The following is a 22,593-nucleotide window of genomic DNA, read 5'->3' as shown; positions in this document are numbered from 1 at the left end:
AAATTTTATTCAAAAAATTTGCCCAAAAAAAATCAATTTCCTTCTCAGAATTTACTAAGATCTGAATCTTCAAATAAATGATTTCGTTGTTTTTTATCCTTGCAAACAAAAAATTGAGGCAAGATCTTGCCCTCCAGAGCTTAGATCTGCTTCGAAACCACAAATTTTCCTTGACAATCTTTAGATTTGAACTTGTAAAAACAAAATAAAATCCCAGATCCCACATATATACAAAAAATTAAATTGAAAACCCAAACCCAAAGCTAGAGATTAAAAATTATGTTACAAAGCTACAAATCTATACAAATAATTTACAGATCTATCAGATTTGAGTGGTATGAGTTCGACTTTGTTCCCAGATTTGTAGATCTAAGGCTCTTTATAGCTTGATCCAACTATTTAGCACAAATTTTAAGAGATAAGTGAAATTTTTAATTTAAGTACTAGCCTAGAAAATCCCTGCAAGAAGTAGTTCGTCAGATAATCTTAGGATTTTAATCAGGAAGACTCTCCAAATCTTATGTCTTAGGAGTTAGCTGGTCCAACCGAGGACTTCCCCAAACGCTCAATTTTTTAAGTACAAATGATTTCTGCAAACATTAGATCAAATTGTAAGATCGATAGAAATATAAAATAACAATATAATCTTTAAGAATTAGAGATCCCTACTAATTCAATCAAATTAAAATTGCTATTTTAGATCCAATAAACTAAACAAGATACTTGTGCAATGGATTATTCCATGAGCGCTATTAATCGACAATTTATAAATAATATTCAGCAGAAGATTAAAAACAATATTACCATAAAATACCGGAGATGAACATTGCCATCAATAAAACTCCAAAGACTTTGCATTGTTACTATTCCAGAAATATTACAAGAGAGTTTTCAGAACTAGTACACAATCTAAAAGATCGGATCAATTGAATGACAAGTGACCTCTAATTTATAGATTAATTCTCCAACAGTTAGTTGGCTTGATCCCCGTCAAAGTAATCTCGACCGTTGAAAAAGATTTAATTATCTTTTAATCTCCTCCGTCGAAATTATTTTATTTTTGAGGAAATTCGATTTTTTCATTTAATTGAATTTTAATCAACTCAAAATTAATTATTTTGAGTTGATTTTCTCACAAAATTGACTTTGATTTAACTATTAAGGCCCAAGGGTCCAAAATCTCTTGAAATTTTCAATATTCCCTTGGCTAGAGACCTCCAAAATTTAATTTCTTCGAAACCCACAAATTTTACCTTTTGGAGAATTAATTTTTCCTAAGAGTTAAAATTAATTAAATTTCTGGCTTAGGATTTTAATTTATTTTTGCCAGTAGATTTAATTAATTGACTCATGAGGGGATTAATAATTTTTTTGACCTTCAAATATTTTAGCCATGGTGTCTAAATATGAGGGACCACGCACTAAGATATTTTTTACATCAAGATTTTACATTTTAATGCATGAAGGGGGAAAACCCGTTCATTATAGACTCTCAATTATTTACCCAATTCTGTGACTCACATATGATCCAATAGACCTAGTGATTTGTAATAAAACAATTTAACCAATTAGCTAAAATTATTCCCAAATCACTTTATAGAAGACTTGACTAGAACACTAAGACTTACGTAAGATCTTGACAATAAAATCCACCTAGCTTTGGGGTGAGGTTGGAGGGAAAAACTCTGCCGATCATTCATGTTTAGAAACACATATGAATCGGCTAGACGAAAAACCTCTTAGGAGAGAAATCGTTACAAAAAAGGTAGGATTACCTAGGTTGTTACATACGTAGATAGTCTTACTAGGATCATTTACATTATAAACTTGCAAAATGGGTTTACAACTTTTAAACAATGATGGCTAAAGATGATGATGAAATTTGGATGATCTAACTGTTCGATCATGATGGAATCTTCTTGTGAAAATGTATACTGCTATAGGGTAGTTGATGCAGAGTGGTCAACACTGGAGATCCATGAAGTAATATCTGCTATGGTGGAGGCCCATGGTTCTCAACGCTCACCCTACAAGTGCCAATGTGGCCCTCTGGAGGGCTAGGACCTCATATAGGGAGATCAAGCCCCAAATGAAGACCCACATGCAATCTTGCATAAGATCCAATGCGTCCCCTTACCCTCCAATACAACAAGTCATTAGAATAATCAAGTAATAAAGCTTACAAGTCATGGGATCAATGGGGCATTTCATGGTGGCATGCCCTTCCATAGTGGGCTTTGGCATGTATTAGTGTCTTCAAGCTCAATAGGGGGGTTAACCAAAGATCCTATTAGGTGGTTTCAACCTCTGAAAGGGGTGACATGTCCATGGTACATCCCTTAAGTGGTAGGTGGCAAATGATATAATAATAGAATGGAGTGGGGATTAGGGAATCATCCAGCGCACACATCAAGGTGCAATGGTAGCTATAATAGGGGAAGCCCACACTTGGTTATATGAGCGTAGGAGGGAGCAAATCGTAGTACATGAGTTACCCCGACCTTTGTTTTTCCACCCTTTTTCATATACCTTTTGCCTTTAATTGATTTTTCTCTATAACTGCTCGGGGGTCTTGGGGATGAGAGCATGATGTGTAATATGTAGCAGTGGATACCCCTTTAAGGTGGGGCAGTCCATCACTCACTAGGGGTTGGGATGATCATGGGTTCCTTAATGATAAATGGGGCTCTTCTAGGGCCCATAGGAACAAGAGTGATGACCATGGATAAGGGGTAGAGCTCATGTTGGCTTCTGCCCACGTACTAAATTTCCATGTCCCGACCATCTTTTGCATTTTGTGGTACCTTTCTTGTTGTGAGTGCCAAATTATGCTTTTTTATTTTCTTTTTAGCTGCATCAACCTTTGCGGCATCGTTCTAGGCCTGACCCAAGGTGTGGACAAGGGGAGGTGGAGGCTAACCCTATGTGGACCCTGTGGACACATGTGGACTCGAATGGGAAAAATACTGAATGGGGTTAAAATGAGTCGAAAGGGGTGATGTATATGGAGTCAGGAAGCCGGAACACACAACCAAAATCGAGATGTCCCATGTAGTGCCAACTCTGAAGCCAATGGCCAATAAAGGAGATCCCACTGGACTAGGATACAAGGGTAACCACGGAATCAGGCAGTGGAGACAAGAATACAAACCTAGCCCACTCTTTCCGCTGAATCCCCCCACCAATCCATGCCCAAAAGTGCCTATGAAAAGTAAACAAAATTACTCAACCAAATTGCAATGACCCATCTACCAATACAAACGAAATGTAAATCATTAGCATGTATACGAGGCATGCATATGATAACTACATATGCATGTGTTCCTCCACTGCACTAGTATTCATATTAAATTATGAAGGATTTCCAAGCATAGGATAAAAGACGTAATTGTTGAAGATACTAAATAAATACCTAACTCGCAAAAATATAGTGAAATATGTATTTTAGTGTGTGTCGTCATCATAATAGGTAATAATAGAATATTATGCAAAATAAAAGATTAATACTCTATACTATACAAAATTAAAAGGGATAAGTATAAATAAAAGGAATGAACATTTAAAAAGGATACTATGCATGTTATACAAAAATAAAAATAAAAAGAATATTAGATAAAGCAAACAAAAGGGAATATAATATGTTATTTTACCTAACCCAACCAATTCATAAAGGCACATTACAATATTAATATTATGGAGGGTGAGTAATATCATACGTATAGGTTCCAAAAGTAATGATAAAACTGTCATCTTAAAGAGAGACCACCGCATCTAATTATAAATGCTTTACCTTCCTCACGAAGCGAACACAAAAGAGAAGTGGTCATGCAATCGACTGAAAGTTCGAGAAGAGCTTCATGGAAAAATATAAAGGGAACATAGATGAAGTTTTTGAGGGGGAGGAAAATTTTCAGGAGAAGGAAGGAGAAAATTTTTAACAGAAAGTTATAGACAGTAAGGACTGAGCCTTGGTTGTTCTTGAAGTTTTTGGGCACGGGGGCCAGATTGCATCAATTGGGAAGCATTCTGGAACTGAGTACTTAGGTTGTACCTAGTTTGGCTGGGAGGTTTTGGTCTTTTAGTAACCAACGCAAATTTGGAGCCACAACATCTCAGGATCAACTTCATACACGGAAACTAGGTAGGTGTCTGTGCATTAAAATTGATAAATTTCTTGCTTAAATTGTAGTTGGTAAATTTTAGAAGGACTTCGAAATTTAATTTGCAAATTATATTTTGTTTTGGGCATTACATGAATTTAGGAATTCAATTTGTAAACTTAAATGGGAAAATTTTGGTTTAAGCACAACACAAACTAATGAAAAGTCATGCCTTTGGGGTCGGGAAGCCCACCCTCAAACATACATTTATAACAGATGGGTGAGGGACCACATGGCTGGCTCAGGTGGCAGAGAAAATGAAACATCGAGCTATCTGGGGCTGCAAAGGGCTGCTGGTTGCTTGCTGAGGACCGTCTAAGAGAAAATTTTTCTCCTATATACACTACCCATGGGTGGTGGGTAATAGGGCCTCTACCCCATTGATAGCACTTTATTTAGCTTTTGTCTTATAGGGTTTCCCTCTCTAAGGCCTACTAGATTTTGTGGTAATAGGTTTTGTTGTCACTCAGATTGTACAGGCATCACGACAACGGCTCAAGGCGGGGGCTGTCACTCTGATCCCCGCTCACTTTGTTCTAGCTGTCTCCCAAGAACAGGCTATGGGGGGTAGTCCCTATGGAAATGTGTAGGTGGAAGATAAATTGGCAACCAACAAGCCCGGGAGACACGATTGAGTGGCTTAGCTACTTGGTTAAATTTAGCAAGACTTAAAGATTATATTAGATTCAGCTATGGGACTAGTGCCTTATGGAGTCAAAATTATTGCTTGTTATAATTTAAGACCAACTAACCGAATGGACAACCACTGCTTAGATGCTTCATTAACTTATATGAGATGCAAGTGTTGATTTGTGGTAGCATCAGATGTGATCTAGCCATGAAAATTGGTGGAGAGGCTAAAGCACATGAAATCTCCAAGACCCAGAAATGGTTTGGGCAGATTTTAACCGGTTTGGGAGATATTAAAATAATTAATATTTTTAATGGAGTTCCTAAGTCTAAACTTAGAAAAAAATAAAATATTAATGGGTATTAATATAAAACTGGGTTAGAAGGTTCCAAAAGTCATGGATCAAGCCAAATCTAATCTTAGTAGTTGATTAGAGATTTAATCTCGACCGTTGAAGGACCAATGAGAAAAGTATAAGAAGAGGCTTGAGGGTCAGTTGGAGAACACACCAGAGTGATTAGTCATTCATTTTGCTAGAGCGGGGTTGCTAAGCAAAGTTGAATCAGTGATCAACAGCGAGAGGCAGTGAGTACAAGATAAAGAGGTAGAGACAGTACTGGGAGACCAGCGCAGAAGCAGAGAGAGTGAGAGCAGCAACCAGTCCAGGCTATGTAGAGCCCAACAGAGTTAGTGCAGAGGCTGCGCAGTGCCTCAGAAGGCTGATGCACAGGGTCCTGGGGCTGACGCAGGTCAGCAAGAGGCTGACACAGAGGCTAGAAGGGCCAGTGTTGAGCTTTAGTTGTGCCGGAGAGGGTTTCGTGCGACAGGTTTTCTGAATCCTTGTTTCCGAATATAGAGGTATTGCTGTAGTGTATTTTTCTTTGTCGGGTGAGCCGGTTAGGCACCCAGTTGTACTCAGAAAGACTGCATAATAATATAACCCTTAGAATAGCTGCACCGGTTTTCCCGCATTGGGTTTTTCTGGGGACATTTGTCCAAAAATAACGGTGTCACTTGTGTGCTTGTTTTCTTTCAGTTGATGATCTGTAGATGTTGACTGTATTGTGTTTATTTTGGTATTTAAATGTATTAAATAACTTATTCAGAATTTACAAGTAGAAGAAATAAACCAACAGAATACAGATTAATTTTCTAATGGATAGACTTAGAAAATTCAACATGGTATCAGAAAGAAGTTGCAGATCACAGGGAAACTGAAGGCATCAACTTAGCAGGGCATTTGTAGCAGATTCAGCTGTCCTGAGTGACAGAGTTGATCCTTGCAGAAAGCGACAGAGGAAGGAGTGACGCAGAGGGACTACGTCATCAGTCTGAGCCAGAAAGAGGCAACACAGAGGCTGAGGAAGGCAGAAACAGGCTCACGCAGAGCCCAGGTGGGCTGACGCAGTTGGCTGAGAGACCTGTTTTGCTGGTGCTTGGATTGCGCAGAGCCAAGAGGCTCAATCCTTCAGTTGTTGGGGCATAGGAGGCTGTGGGTAGTTTACGGAGCGAAGCTGGTGGGGTACTGTGGTCAGAATAGTACCTAACAGGGCAAGACCAAGGCGGAGGGAGTTGGTGCTGAGGCGGATTTCTAGCCAACGAATCTGGATTAGTGTTGCAGTTGCACAGACGATGGGAGTGGGGCAACTTGATGTTGGCAGAAGGATTTCTAGGAGGGAAATCGGGACTCAGAGGGAGTCCAGAGAAGAACTTCCAGATGGGAAGTAGAGAGACTCAACAGGAGTCGAACAGAGGACTTCCAGGAGGGAAGTAGAGAGACTCGGAGGATTCGACAGAAGAGCAACGAGATGGTCGTGAATGGGCTGAGGGATCAGGATAGGCTGGACGAAGCGTCCAACTTTGTGGTCTGGAAGGCCAGGATCCTGTCCATTCTAGACAGACATCACATCAAGGGCTTCGCGTTGAGAACTATGGCTATCCTAGTTGAACCGGTAGTTAATGAAAGGTACGAGGAGGCAATGGCTAAGGCAAAGTGCATCATCTTTGATGGGGTCAAGGATCATGTGGTCCAACATATTGCCGAGAAGCAAACGACAAAGGAGATATGGGACACTTTGAAGACATTGTACTAGCATACTTCCGTGCAGAGGAAGATGCTCCTTGAGAATCATCTAAGGTCATACCAGATAAAGAAGGGGGAGCAGATAGATCACTTCCTTGGTCGATTGAAGGAGATCAGGGACCAGCTGACTTCCATAGGAGCTATGTCGGATGAAGAGATGATGGTTAGGAACGTACTTAACGCAGTCTCCGAGGAGTGGGAGACATTTGTCCAGAGCATACTGGGCAGGGCGAATCTTCCAGATTGGGAAGAATTGTGGGCGGCTCTTTGCCAAGAAGAGATCAGAAGGCTTAGCAAGAAGGGAAGTAGCAGTAGAGGAGTCCAGATCAAGAAGGAGGAGGAAGAGGATGCGGCTCTAGCATCTGCGGGAAAGCAGGAGAAGAGGAAGAAGGACCTCTCCAAGGTCAAGTGCTTCCATTGTGGGGATTTGGGTCACTATGCGAACTAGTGTTCGAGGAAGAAGAACAAGGGAGAGGCTTCTGAGTCTAAGGCAGTGCCAACGAAGGTAGAGAATGAAGTCGAGGAGGATGACGATTGTGCCATGAGTGCTCATGTGCCACTTGAGAAGAAGTGGGGAGACATCGAGTTGTAGTCAGGAGAACTACAGGCGATGAGGGACAGGATCCTTGAGGTACCCAACCTCTTGGATTATACCTTGCTACGGGAGCTCTGAAGAGGAGTAGCGGGACTAGCAGATGTGGGTAGAGACGGATGCGGATGAAGCGACAGAGAGTGTTACAGTGTAGGAGTCCCAGGGAGTGCGAGGCTAGCAGGCTGCAATAGTGCGAGAGGCACGAGAGTGTTGCAACGGTGCAGGATGGCACAGAGAGGGTTGCAACGGTGCAGGATGGCACAAAGAGGGTTGCAACAGTGCGAGATGTAGGGAGTTGTTGTAGCAGTGCAGAGGTTAGTAGAGGGAGCACTTGTTAGCGGAAGAGGGAGCGTCAGCATTGGGAGTGTTTTTAGCCCAACAGAGATGTCAGAAGTTGGGTGGATCAGTTACTTACTTCTCAGCAACTGAGTTGCAGTGCAGTAGCAGTTAGCAGTAGCACGATGCAACATGATGAGAGGGGGTTGCAGTGCTGGGAGGATGGACCAGAAACAGCACAGATGCAGAGGGAGACGTCGTATGAATGCAGTAGTGGCAGTGGCAGGGCCATGGGCAGTAGTACAGGATGCAGCAGTGCAGAGGATGTTGGGCAACAGGCCTAGCATTGGCACAGGTACTGGTGCCGGATAATTAGAGTGATGCTCAGTGTGGAGTATTACTAGAGCACAATCCTCGCTAAGAGGGAGTGTTGATTTGTAGTAGCATCAGATGTGCTCTAGCCATGAAAATTGGTGGAGAGGCTAAAGCACTTGAGATCTCTAAAACCTAGAAATGGTTTGGGCAGATTCTAACCGGTTTGCGAGATATTAATATAATTAATATTTTTAATGGAGTTCTAAGTCTAAACTTAGGAAAAAATAAAATATTAATGGGTATTAATATAAAACTGGGTTAGAAGGTTCCAAAAGTCATGGATCAAGCCAAATCTAATCTTAGTAGTTGATTAGAGATTTAATCTCAGTCGTTGAACGACCAATGAGAAAAGTATAAGAAGAGGCTTGAGGGTCAGTTGGAGAACACACTAGAGTGATCAGTCATTCATTTTTCTAGAGCGGGGTTGTTAAGCAAAGTTGAATCAGTGATCAACAGCGAGGGGCAGTGAGTACAAGACAGAGAGGTAGAGATAGTACTGGGAGACCAATGCAGAAGCAGAGAGAGCGAGAGAAGTAGCCAGTCCAGGCTATGTAGAGTCTAGCAGAGTCAGTGCAGAGGCCAGAGGGACTGCGTCATCCACGCGGAGGCTGCTGGAGTGACACAGAGGGTCCTGGGGCTGACATAGAGGCTAGAAGGGCTAGCGCTGAGCTTCAGTTGTGCCGGAGAGGGTTTCGTGGAAAAGGTTTTCTGTATACCTGTTTCCGAATATAAAGGTATTGCTGCTGTGTATTTTTCTCTGTCGGGTGAGAGGGTTAGGCACCCAGTTGTACTCAGAAAGATTGCATAATAAGATAACTCTCAGAATAACTGCACTAGTTTTCCCGCATTGGGTTTTTCCCGGGACATTTGTCCAAAAATAACGGTGTCAATTGTGTGCTTGTTTTCTTTCAGTTGATGATCTGTAGACGTTGTGACTGTATTGTGTTTATTTTGGTATTTAAATGTATTAAATAACTTGTTCGGAATTTACAAGTAGAAGAAATAAACTAGTAGAATACAGATTAATTTTCTAACAGATAGACTTAGAAAATTCAACAGCAAGTCCTAAGATCTAGATGAAATGCAAGGATCTTGGTCACTTTTAAGTTATATGCCTAGTCTAAATGGAATCTCCTTCTTAACTATTTTGAGACTAGTCTTTAGAGTAGGTTGTGGGATGGAAGCCAATGGGAAACAAACAAATGATTGATTAACGATACCTCCCCCTGTGTTCCAACCACCTAGTGCCTCCGACGCTGCAGAGACTATGGCTCTGACCACTGCAAGGTCACTGTGTTAACCACTAAAAAGGTGTTGAATCGCTCAAGCTAAGTGAGAAAGGGTGGCCTTAGAAGTCTATCAACCAAACTTATGCTTAGAGGTAAATTATTAATGCAACTAGGCCTAGAATGCTTATGAGTGAGTATTCGGTTTAAAATTGGCTTAATGTTTAAGTACTTAAAGTTATAATTAATCTTCAATGACAAGAGTACTTATCTAATAAATGGAAAGCCAATCTTATTACCAAGAGTGCCAATTATTAAGTGCCAATGTCAAATCCACAAGATGCTTAATTAAGAGCAATTATTCACTTAACAATTTGCCAATAATCATCAACACAAGATGCCAATTGCTCAAGATATTCCAATGATGATTATCAACAATCTTATGCCAACAATAATTATCTAAGGCAATGCCAAGATTATGCTCTTTAGACAATGCCAATATTGAAAGATGCTCAATTAGAATAACGGTCAACAAAACTTAAGATGCCAATTGCTTAAGATAGACAATAAAATTACCAAAGCTTCTTAAGATTGTGAAAGAGCACAAGATTATGAGCTTAACTTAGAGCAATTATCCAACAAATTCTTAGCAATGTTTAAACAAACTTAGATCTTAATAACTGAAACCATCAACAAGATTAGGGCTTAGATGTGTGAGTGCTTATTTAGTGCAAAATTGTGATTCTTATGAATGATCTTACAAGAAACAAACAAGTGTTAGCTTTCAAATAATCAATGTTTTAGACAAGCTTCTTCACAAGAGCACTAATTAAACTTTAGGACAACAGTAAGCTACTCACTCTAAATCCAAGAAATAGCAAGCATATAAGAAACTAATATGACCAATGAAACATTAAATGACTTGCCAAGTGAGTATGCAAGAGAGCTACCCTTCTTATGATGGATTATTCAGAGATATATCAGATCTGAAAATACTTATTGCAGCAGTGAGAAAATTATGCAAACAATGAGCAATCAATGTGAGAGTGTGTGCCAAATTGTGCCCAACAATTGGCAAGTGATAAAACAACTTTGTCAATATGGAATTGTGAGTTTTTAGCCTTCTCAAAGATGTAGTATTCAGAAAATATAAGATCTGATCACACTTTTATGCAGAGATATCAGTCACTACAAATTGGAGATTTATGCCAAAAACTTGAAGCCCAAGACACTTAGATGTTAGGACAAAGTGCTAAATATCACACCAATCAATTTTATGCCTCTTAATGTGTTCTTTCCAAGTTATATCAGATCTGATATATTTGATTATGCAGAGATATTCCAGCCAACAAACAAGTAGATCTAGGCCTAATGAACAATGCCCAAGTAGTCAAAACACAAGTAAAATTTTACCATGAATTTTTTAGTGTGTTTGAACCTAAGTTACCAGGATTCGGATACGGATACGGATACGGATTCGGATTCGGATCCGGATCCGCCAATGTTTTGAAAAGTCAGGATCCGGATACGCGAAGGAAACAGCAAGTACAAATAATATAAATATTTTTTTTATAATTTTAAAAATAAGAATTATAAATTTTATAATATATAGTTTATATATATTTGTAAAATGTAATACTTATATAAAATAATTAATATATTCCATTAATAAGCTTAGAATTAATATATTATTTATGTATTAAATAATAAGTATTCATACAAATTAAATAGTTTATAATTAACGTAAAACATAATAATAACTATTATAAAAATTATTATTATTATAGTTTATAAATTACCTATTAAAAAAAAAAAATTATTATAAATTAAATTAAAGAACAAAACTATTGAGATTCATTTATAAAGTGAATTGAATTATAAATTATCAAGATAAAGTATCGGAGACCAAACTCTTGGGAGCTGGGAATTTAAAATATTTAATTATTATAAATTAAATTAAAGAACAAAACTATTTAGATTCATTTATAAAATGAATTGGATTAGAAATTTAATAAGATAAAGTATCAGAGACCAAACACTTGGGAGATGGGAAGTTAAAATCCACGTTAAGTGCTATGTGGGCAAAATAATTTTACGTGGAAACTGGAGGCTAACAATCGCGTGACACACATATGTTCCGACAGACATTTATCAATGTTAAATAATATGTTAAATGCCCATTTGAATAATCGTTTGACGCACATATGTTCTGACAGACTTTTGTTACCCAACTGGTCCAACCAACGCACCTTCATTTGCAGAATCGATCAAGCCGCCGCCATAGAACACATGATTTTGTAGGTTTGGATTTATTTACTACGAAAGGTTCATTATTTTTGAAAGTGACTCTTAAAGTGCACAGTGCGGATCCCAGTGGATCCGGATCCGGATCCGTATCTGATCCGGGGATCCGCGGATCCAACTACCTAGCCCCACGGATCCGGTAACATAGGTTTGAACTATTTAGATGAGATTTTAGGGCACTTCAATCATTGTTATGGTGAATTTATTACCACTGTAGAGAAGCCAAGGGTTTAGAGAGCAAACCCTAGGCCCAAGGCCTTGAAGATGACTTGTCCAATTTGCCCAAAATTTTTCCAATGAAGATGCCACCTGAAAACACAAGATTTGAGCCAATTTCTTCTTGCAAAACCCACCAATATTCAATCTAGAAAATTCAGAGATGGACAAAGGGAAAACTAGGGCCAAAGAAGGGTTAGCACTAGGTTCAATGGGGCAAGTGTTGAGCTAGAAAAGGCCTAGAAGGCCTAGCAGCTTAGGAAATGAGGCTAAGGAAGGGATGAAAAGGGGAAAAAAGAGGGCAAAAAGGGAGAGCGAAGGGCATAAGAGGAGGAAGGAGAGGGGCCAAGGTTAGGAGAGGGCTTGAAAAGCCTACGACCAACCCTAAAGGCTACTGTCCAAGCCCAAGGAGGAAGGCCAAGGCCTTCTGGGCTCATGCTCAGGCCAAAAATGGCCTAAAAATCGGACGCAAGGGTAGAGGAAGAAGATCGAGGCCCTCTGGGGCTGATGACTAGGTTCTGGAGGGCCTCTAGGGGTGATGCAGCCCCTAAAAAGTCTGACGCTGGAGGTGAAGAGGCTGACATTAGGCCTGGAGAGGGCAGATCTAGGCCTGAGAGCCCTAAAACTTGAAACCCTTGCTTTGAAAGATTTATTTTCTACGGATCCTCAGTTTTACTGCAAAATCTTCAATGGTTGACCCTGCGAAAAAAAAATTTAGAGGCTAGATCTTATCCTGAAGGGCCTAGATCTAGTTCTAATCCAGCTCTTGTCACTTGATCTTACCTGCACAAATGAAAGAAAAACGCCCAAAACCCCAATATATACAAAAATTCAAAAATAAGTCAAACACCAAAAACCCCAGTTGCAAAACCAAGATCAGAAAAATAAAATAATTTACTAGTGTATTATACAACTTATATTTACAAAATATACATGTAAAATGCTTAATTTTTTTTTGGAATTTTTATAAATCTTTAGTAGTGGCTAAATGTATTTTGAAAGATAAATAATAAACTACAGCCTTAGCGAAGTTAGAACACCATAAAAATAATTAGAGTCCAAACATAGTCAGTTTCTATCCAAAGTTTGTGAACTTGGAGTCCAAGGGCTAAGGAACCTGCAAACACTATATATTTCTAAAGAACAAATTGTTAGGGCACCCAGTGAATCAGATCACCTAAGATAAGCCCACAACTTACCAATAGAATGTGCCTATCACTTATAGTGAAATACCGATCAAAATATTTATAAAGCACAATATAGGAATGCCCGTACCCAACACGTACCACAAATCATCAGATCAGAGACACCATGAATTGCACCCAAAAGTCTTTATTATGATTATTCCAACGTTCCCAGTAGGACAATAATTTACATCAGCTTTTCAGAGTTACAACAACCAAAACTAGATGGCTTGAGACACAAATGACTTTCAATTTATAGATAAATCCTCCAAGTGGAAAAATAATGGCTAGTTGGCTTGATCCCTGTCAAAATAATCTCGGTTGTCGAAAAATATTTGATCATCTTTTAATTTCCACTGTTGAAAATATTTATTTTTGAGGAATTTTCGAATTTCTCATTTACCCATTTTTTATTAGCTCAAAATTAATTATTTTGAGCTATTTTCCTCAAACTATCGACTTTGATTTGACCACCAAGGCCCAAGGGTCCATTTTTTCTTGAAATATACAATATTACCCTGGTGGGGGACCTCCAAAAATTAATTTATTTGATACCCACGATTTTTTCCACTAAGAGAATCTAATTTCTCTAAGACTCTAAATTTGATTCTAATTAATTAATTTTCCAGCTTAGGATTAATTTAATTTTGGTAGAAAAATTAATTAATTGGCACTTGAGGGGATTAATTTTTTTTTCCACCCTCTAATATTTTAGCCATGGTGTCTAAGTATGAGGGACCATGCACTAACATATTTTTTACATAAGATGATTACATTTTCAACCCTCAAAGGGGGAACACCCGTTTGGTATAGTCCCTCAAATTACACACCCAATTCTGTGACACAACATGATTTAGTAGACCAAGTGATTTGTAATAAAATAATTTAGTCAATTAGCTTAAATTATTTCCAAATCACTTTTATATAAGACTCGACTAAAGCAGTAAGACTCACCTAAGACTTGATGATAAATTCCACCCTAACTTTGACGACAAAACTCTGCTGACCATTCGTGTTTAGAAACATAGATGAACCAATGAAACGAAAAATCTCCTAGGATGAAATTTTCGCCAAAATAATATGCTTACCTAGGTTGTTACATACATACATGGTCTTACTAGCATCATTTACATTACAAATTTGCAGAATGGGTTTACAATGACTCAATAAACTGATGTCCTGACAATCTCAATCCTTTGAAAAAATTGGTACATCTACTTCTTTGGAACTTTGACAAAAATGAGTGCAACAGGTTCAACACCCAAAAAATGGTCAACTATCCCCATGTTCACCCGAAGGCTCCAATGTCCCTCCTTTTTGGTACAACGACCTCATGAAGACTCCACCAAAGGGGCGGTGGCATCATGATTCATAACAACTCCATAAACCAAGTGATATAGTGGTCAAACGTCTGCAAATAATGCTCCAAATGGAGTTCCATGGTCATGCTTTGGGTGAAGGCACCCCATGAAGCATTGGGGGTGTTTGTACAAGTCAAAATTTGGGTCATAAAATCCCCATACAGCCAAGTGACATCAATACATAATGGAAGCAATCTTCATGCAGCTAATTTTTCTCCAAGATATTTTATCCAAGCTACAATCACATCATTCCAAGAGGTCTCAAGAGAGTGACAGATCATTTACATCACCCTTCCAAGTCAACAAAAGCTGCAATAATGCCCCACAGCTTCCATGTGCACAATCTGTTCTCAAACTATGTGAAAATCTACTCCAAAAGTGACCAATGAGGAGAAAATGCTCCAACAATTTCCATGCGGCATGCATAGGAGGTGTCTGAGTGTCCACAAACAGCCCCAAAACTGCCTCGAGAGGTGTGACCAATGGCTCGATATACATGAAGTGCTTCGAACAATGTGAAATTTCTTGGGAAACCTGAAAGTCCCCTAAAATCATAATGCAACTAGATAATCAAAGAGGGCTAATCTATGTCACCAATCTGCCTGGCTCATCAGAATCTGAGTGATAATGCAAAAAATTTACGTTGGCTACCCTTACTAAAAGGAGGGGTAGCAACTGGCACAAACTGTGGGACACATGCTCTTCTTGGGGGCATGTGAGAATCTCAGAATCTTGTTACTGTACATGTAAGCTCCACATCAACACATCGATAAGAAGGCTGCTATGCTACTGTCCAAGTGGACTTATTTTGCTTGTATATTGTAGCAAGTGCCAGATGAAGTTGTCAAGTAAAACCAGATAACCAGTGCAGCTACCTCAGCATCTTATCATTCCACTGGCTTCTTCCTTTGTGCTTAATCATCAGAGAAAACAACGCAATGTCAAAATTTACGTGATCATCAGCCACAATCTTTGACACTGCTGACCTAGGAATGAATCTAGGCACCTGCCAATTAGGAGCATCTTTAGACATATGTGAATATTCATGCAGGTCACTACGAACCCCTTCTGTCCAACATTGGAGGCGACTGTTGTAGCCACTGTTGAGGTCTATAAATTTTCCTTTGCCATCAAACACAACTTCTGCTCTACCTACACGCAAACACACAAGACCCTGTTTAAAATGCTTTTGCTGAACATTTGTTCTGAAGAAAATGTAGAAGGCCTAAAATGATGTGATAAAGGGAAAGTGATATCTACCCCACTGGTTACTGACAACTGGTATGTGTTTAGATTTATCCTTGCCAGGGCTTCATTCATCACTTTAATATTGCTGAGTATACAGTGGGACAGTTCAGTGAAAGTGTGACAATCGATCCATGATCTAGCTAGCTCTATAAATTGGTCTGCATTGATTGCACTCTTGATACAATCATGCTGAATAGAGTTAGAAGGTGCAATACTATACTTGATGTCTGAAGCATCCCTGAACCTGAGTATAGGTTCTTTTGAAGATATATTATCAACTATAAAAAAATGCCATATCTGCAGTTTTATTCTGTTGTTTCACAGCATGTGAAAAATCTTTACATTTTGCGCAAGTGTCCACCTCAAGGTGACTATCCCTGGTGGAATACTTCGCTCGCATTTCATTTGTCTATTGAAAAATGGCCATCTCACAATGGGACTTCCCCTCAGTGTCACTCTCGAGTGATACAAGGATATGCTTGATCGTGAGTCCCTCTAGAGAGAAAATTGCAACTTTGGGGCCACCTATTGCTTTCCTTTTGTCAAGTCATCCTGTCATCGGATTACATGGATATCCTCTGCCCAAAAAATCTATTAAAAAATGTTTGTTGCTTCCCCAAACAGTTCTATGTTGAGACACAAATCAACCACGGGGTCGGGGTCTGTATTTCTTTGCACGATTTCTTCATCACACAAATACGGGTTTGACAGTTTTATAGGCATCAAACTATTCCCTCTGTCGATTATCTTTGTTTCAAGGAGAGGGGGTACCCTATTTTCAAGTGATGAGATTCCCCTGTGCTTTTACATTGAACAACTTCCTTTGAAAATTGGTGTTCATACATTTGCATGCCGGAAGAAAAACCAAGGTGTGGGCCTGACTTTTCATGGGTAGGGTATATGTCATAATATTCATCAATGAGGGAAAGATATCTGTGGCCCAATCTGGTGTAATCATTGGCCCTATGATCTTTCTCTGCGCTATGGTTATCAATTCTGTGACCAAAATTGTCACAACACCATGTTTTCCATTTGCCAAAAACAGATACAAGCAAGCTCCTTTTTGTTCAAACTGGAAGCCTGCTTTGTCGTCATGTACAGAATCAATGGGAGAGGAATAGACTTTGCCGGCACTGAAGTCAATACGATCATTATAACTGTGTTCATCATAAATAGGGGACCCATCAAATTTCAACAGTAGGATTTGTAGTTTCTTCGTTTGAATTCGATTGACATATCTGTGGGATTTATGTCACCAAGGCCTTCCAAGATCATGTCACATCCTTTAGTAGAATGACCACTGGTATTGTCTTCAAAGTAAGCACGGAATATTTTTTGGGTTTACAACACGGTTGTTACCACAGTGATCACTAATGTTGGATATGATATGATTAGGGTCACTGGAACTTAGCCCGAAAGTTTGGTCAACAAGCATATGAGTGCTTATAGTTCTATTGTGTTCAAATTCTGGCTCAGAAAAGTGTTCAAAGTCCAAAACGGGGCTGGTCTGTTTGGCTCTGTCCTCACTGTGATTAACAGTAACCAGAGGGATAAAATTGGTTACTTTTTGAATGAATCTGTCAAGGGAGCAGACCCATCTTTGCCATGATTAGGATGCTATAGTACGACCTCGTTATTGTTCTGTTCTAAATATGGGTTGTCATCATGCTTAAACCAATGTTGCACAAAACGGGGATGAAATGGGGGTGCTTTTCGGAAGCGAAGCATCATTTTCCAAAAATTCTCGGAAGCGAAGCATCCTGGGAGTGTCTCTTTCTCTTTCTTTATATATATATATATATATCATTACATTTATATTCAAAAAAACATCCAAAATACCAAATTGGTTGCAGAATATATCAAAGCATGCATATTGTACACAAATCAAGATAGAAGTGGCATCCATCATACATTAATGATTAATGATTCGAGCATCAACCATCTAGAATCTAGATTCTTCTCTTTTCTAGCCTTTGCCTCTACCTCGATTCTCCAGGGATATTAGTGAACATTGCCCAATTTTGATCAAACTGCCTAATCCAAGCCTTAAAATATGGTAGAGAAAGCTTAACATGCGTGATCAATGATTTTGACTTGAGTGAAGGGTAAACTTTTGCTAAGGCCATGACAAAGGAGTTCAAAAATCAACACTACCAACACTAGGGTACATATAGTGCTTAGTGCTCTTGATTAAATGCAAATCAGATACCCTCATACATGATATGATCTAATGAAATGCCACAATCCAATTGATCTTGAAATCCAGTGAAAACTGTTATGTCTGCTGAATTTTGAATGGGATATGAAATTCTAATTTCTCCATATGAAGTCCTATGAGGTTGGAACCACTCTAAAATATCCTGAGTCATTTCATGGTAATGTTAAAAGTGACATTCTCATCTACCTTTTATTTTCATCCTTTTACTTAAAATATTAAACATTACCATTAGGGAACATCTAGGAAGCATCTAGGGAGCATCAAGGGAGCACCTTGGGAGTGTCTGGAAAGCCCCACTTTAACCATAGGTCAATGAAAAAAATTAAGACAAAGTGAGTCGTGGAACTGCGTGGGTGGGTCACGGAACCACTTGTGAACCATGGCGGAATTGTGTCGGAACTGCGGTTTGGGCTTGCGGAACTGTCACAGTTTCAAATTTCCAGGAAGCATCTTTTTTCGGCAGAACCACGGTTCCACCAATAGTTCGCCGACGGTTTTGAGTTACGAACCGGGGGGGGGGGGGGGTTACGGTTCCTACAATGACAATTATGAAGACCTAACCTACTTACAATTCCAACACAAAGCTCAGTCAAAAGCTGAGAGAATTCGGTGAAACTGACCTCAGAATGATTCGGTCTGCTGTCTAGAAGAATGTTAGGTCAACAGTGGTCAAACAGATCAGAATATGCTGTTCCAGAAACTCGTCATCCTCCTCCTTAACTCACACGTGTGAATAGAGAAAAATAGAAGATATGTTGATTCGAATTCATGCCACAGAGGGAGGTTGAATAGTGCATATATAGTAGTTTAGGGTGCCCCAAGGGGCACCTCCCTTTGGCTGGGCTGACTTAAACAATTGGAGCTGACTTGACTTTTGGAGGCAATTTAGAAATTCAAAAATCATTTTTTCCCTCTTTTAATTTTTGAGCCGATTTGAATCCAAAATTTATTTTTCATTCCTTTTTATCTTTGTGGGCTAATGTAGCTGGGGAATACCTCCCACAGCTACCCAAAATTCAATAGACTAGAGTCTAAAACAGAATCTGCTAAAGATAGACAATCTAAAAATATGGTCCTTAATAAATAGGGAAATGAAAGAAACAATAGTTAATCACTAATCTATTGGCAGTCTAAAAATAGATGTTCCTAAAATAGGAAATCATCTGGACAACAGGATCAGAGCAACAAAAATGAACACAGTAATGGCATATTTTCTGAGTGCTTGGAAGCTGAAGCTGTTGAGAGGGGTCCCCACAGTCAATCCCAACGAAAGGATGTCCATAATTGTGTTAGTGTCCAATTTGTTTTTATGAATGTGCTTTCCTCTTGCCTTTAAGTTGAAAATGCCTATTAATATGCAAATAAAACTTCTTTTGAGCTTAGGCAGGATGTCAAGGACATGGCTAGTCTGTAGATAATGGTAACCCTAAACTGCTATGATGTTGAGAACATAACTCAATGGAGATACGTATTGGTGGAAGATAATCTTATTTCGTAATTTGAATGGTCCTTTGAGGCCATGGACCTAGAAATTAATCTTTTCCAAAGTTCATTTCTGCAGGAAAAATACTGTACAGCTTCAAGCCTACGTTACTTAAGAGCCAATTAATCCATCCTGCAAGTTTTTCAAGGCCAGTTTGCAGTTTTAACCTCCATTATTGGGTGGGTTACAACAAGCTGCATGAACAAGCTTTGGCCAATGGCATTCAAACGAAGAAGACAACGAAATGAGGCAGACAGAGAGTTCTCTGTCTGAACATGTAAATGCCTTATTTGATTTGGTTGGAGTGAGGGGTTTTAGAGACTGTTCCTTGAGGCTGCTAACCATGATTGAAGGAGGAAAGGCAAGTGATGACTCCACTGTTGAGTTTTTCATGGCATTGACAAACATGATAAAAATGACATCTCTTGAGGGAGCAAAGAACAAGAGAGAATTACTGGCTCTTAGCAGATAGGAACTTTATGAAGTAAAACCTAGTTCTGCTTTCTTTTCACCCTTTTTCAAAAGAATTGCAACCCTACTCAACTAAATTCATCCTCTACTGGCAGTATGTGGTTATGTTTTGTATGTATCCTTGTCATTCTGTTCAACTTTCTTGTATTTCTTCTGTTTATACAGGTTGAATGGGATGAGCATGCTGCAAATGAAAGACAAGAAAGGGTCTCTCCCTGGGAAATTGAGCCGTTTATTTCAGCTGCAGGATTGAACCATTTGGCTGGTCCGAGAATTAAAAAGCTCAGAACAGGTTTGGCAACTGCACCAACATATTTGATCTGTGTTATGGTGTCTGGACTCTACTATTGAATTTCCAAAACTTTTGATCAGATATAGGTTATAATTGTGGGTACAAGTTTTAGTGCTAATCATTTTTCCATCTTGTGAAATGAGTGCAGATAGGGGTAGGTTACTAGACTTTGGAGAATCTTCAGGATTCCAAAAGGTCTTGCAAGGTCAAGAATTGGTTTTTTTGAAAGAACATGTCAGAGATGGAGTCAGTTTGAACAAATGGCAAGATGGAGACTATAAACTGCAAGAATCCTTGTGTGGAGACTTGGTGGTAAAAAAGACTGGTAGTGAAAGTGGGACATTTGAAACATGTAATATACCACATTCCTCGGAGTTATTCTCTAACCAAAAAAATTTTGGGCCATCATATCAATCTGAGGCTGTAAGAACTGTTGAATATTTGTCTGCAAGTGCACAATGCACGGATATAAATCAACAACATCGTAAGTTCATCATGCAATTGCAAAGAAAAGAGAATGCTTGTCCATTGCCTTTCAATACAGTAAACTATGGATCAACAGGATGGGGGGTTTCACTTTCTTCATTCCACACGTCGCAACAAGTTTACAGTTCAAAAATAGAGCTGGTTGAAATGCCTCCATCATTGGGTATCAGTGCTTATAAGCAAGGTGATTCACATACTTTTCCTTTTATTCATAACTCATATGTTCCAGAAATGGCAACAAGATGGCAGGCTTCCTTTGCCTCACCCTCTGAATTGGAGGATACCCAAGGTGCTTCTCAAACAGCAGGCATGCTGTCAAGAGACCTCTCTGTTGGACTGAAGAAATCAATTCCATCAGAAAACCCTCCCCCTCAGAGAACTGATCTGGCTGGAGTTGAAGGAGACAAAAAATGCAAACTTTTTGGCATCTCTTTGCTTGATGAACCTACTTGCATAGACAGTGTAGCAACTAGAAAAATCTCAGGAGGTCAAAGTTCCAATGACTTGCAAGGAACTTTGGGCCATAGAACTTTAGAGCCTTTTACTTTAGCACAGCACGATGGCCTAGAAAAAGTTTCTCATGATCACTGCATGCAACTGACAACTCTGGAGTCTTTAGAAAGAAAAGCAACTTTCCAGAAGGCTTCAAACATTCAAAACCTAGTTCAGTCTTCTGGGCGTAGCTGTAAGAAAGTATGAACATTTTGCTGTTAATTTGTTATACTCTGTATTTTAGATTTTATATAATACTGAAAATGCTGGATAAAGCATTTAAATCTGTTATTTGTGGTATAGGTTCACAAGCAAGGCAATCCAGTAGGAAGAGCAGTTGACCTGTCAAAGTTTGATGGATATGATGGACTCGTCAGAGAATTAGAGCAGTTGTTTAATATGGAAGGTTTACTGAATGATCCTGAAAAGGGATGGCAAGTTGTTTACACAGACAATGAGGGTGATCTGATGCTTGTTGGAGATGACCCTTGGCCGTAAGTACCTTTAACATGCAGTTTAATGGAGTTCTAAATATTTTGAAAATGGGCCATGTTTGAGGTTTGATGTTTATGAGATGAATTTTTAGTAACTTCTCTATCAATATTGCAAATACGACATCGTTCTTCTCTGTTCATATTAGAACACCTCTCTATCAAACCCTTTGATCATTTTCAAAGATGATAGTCTATATATCTTATTTACTTGCCTCATTTTGTTTTGCTTTATTTTCTTGCATTCAGCGAATTCTGTAAAATTGCCTGCAAAATTTTGATATATACTGTGGAGGAAGTGCAAAAGATGACACCAGGCTATTTTAGTAACGATGCTCTCAGCTGTTCCGAGGAGCAGCCTGCTACCATGGAGGTATCTAAGCATTCAATTCACCACCAGGATTCATCTTCAAGAGTCACAACAGGAATGACATAGTCCATAGTTTTCTGCTGTTCTCAGATTTGAATATTCATCATGAGTGCTGGCCGTAAGGCAATGCATGATATGATGACTACTAGCTATAAACTTGTAATGTTGGTACCGACCTTGGTATTAACCTATGGGAAAGGATAACAGCATTTGACTGTAAGACATCAATCATTATATAGAGTTATTAAAAAGATGAATTTATGTTTAGTTTAGGTTGAAGTAGTCCTTGTGTGCTTATTTTGATCAGATTGGCATATCTGGGGAAGTAGTTATTCTTTCCTGAAAAGGTGTTCATTTATGAGATAATAGGCAATATTAACATGAAGCATATTTGCTCGGCACTTCAGACAGTCGTGCTGGGGGTTGTAGCAATTTTTTTGAATATTGATAGGAATTTACTGCAGTTAGATATTGTGTTTCCTTTATAACTTTTTTGTATATTAGGAAGGATGATCATGTCTTTCTAAACTGTGAAACCTCAAATGGTCTGATCATGTTATTTTGTTGAGGTATTGTATAGAGTAGGCCACTAGCTTTTTGTAATATCAATAGTGGCTTTTTTATAGGATTTCCT

At 38.9% G+C, this 22,593-nt stretch overlaps 1 protein-coding gene across 3 annotated transcripts in view; it reads left to right on the top strand.

Annotated features, from left to right (window-relative positions):
• Positions 1-22,340, top strand: part of LOC149237556 (auxin response factor 4-like) — a 135,303-nt gene extending 112,963 nt beyond the window's left edge. The window contains exons 10-13 of one of the 3 annotated variants that reach the window (XM_089372693.1): positions 19,994-20,120; positions 20,269-21,299; positions 21,402-21,592; positions 21,839-22,340. In XM_089372693.1, coding sequence (XP_089228819.1) covers positions 19,994-20,120; positions 20,269-21,299; positions 21,402-21,592; positions 21,839-22,025 — 1,536 coding nt within the window. In that variant the 3' untranslated portion in view covers positions 22,026-22,340. Of the gene's footprint in view, positions 1-19,993; positions 20,121-20,268; positions 21,300-21,401; positions 21,593-21,838 lie in introns of those variants that run through there. The other 2 variants (XM_089372695.1, XM_089372694.1) reach the window with 2 other exon arrangements.
• Positions 22,341-22,593: the final 253 nt, after the last annotated feature.

This window comes from Pinus tabuliformis, chromosome 8, assembly GCF_031772625.1.
Source record: "Pinus tabuliformis cultivar Carrire ecotype Pingquan chromosome 8, CPIR1, whole genome shotgun sequence".
NCBI lineage: Eukaryota > Viridiplantae > Streptophyta > Pinopsida > Pinales > Pinaceae > Pinus > Pinus tabuliformis.
The sequence above is the reverse complement of the archived record's forward strand: the minus strand, read 5'-3'. Positions and strand labels throughout refer to the sequence as shown.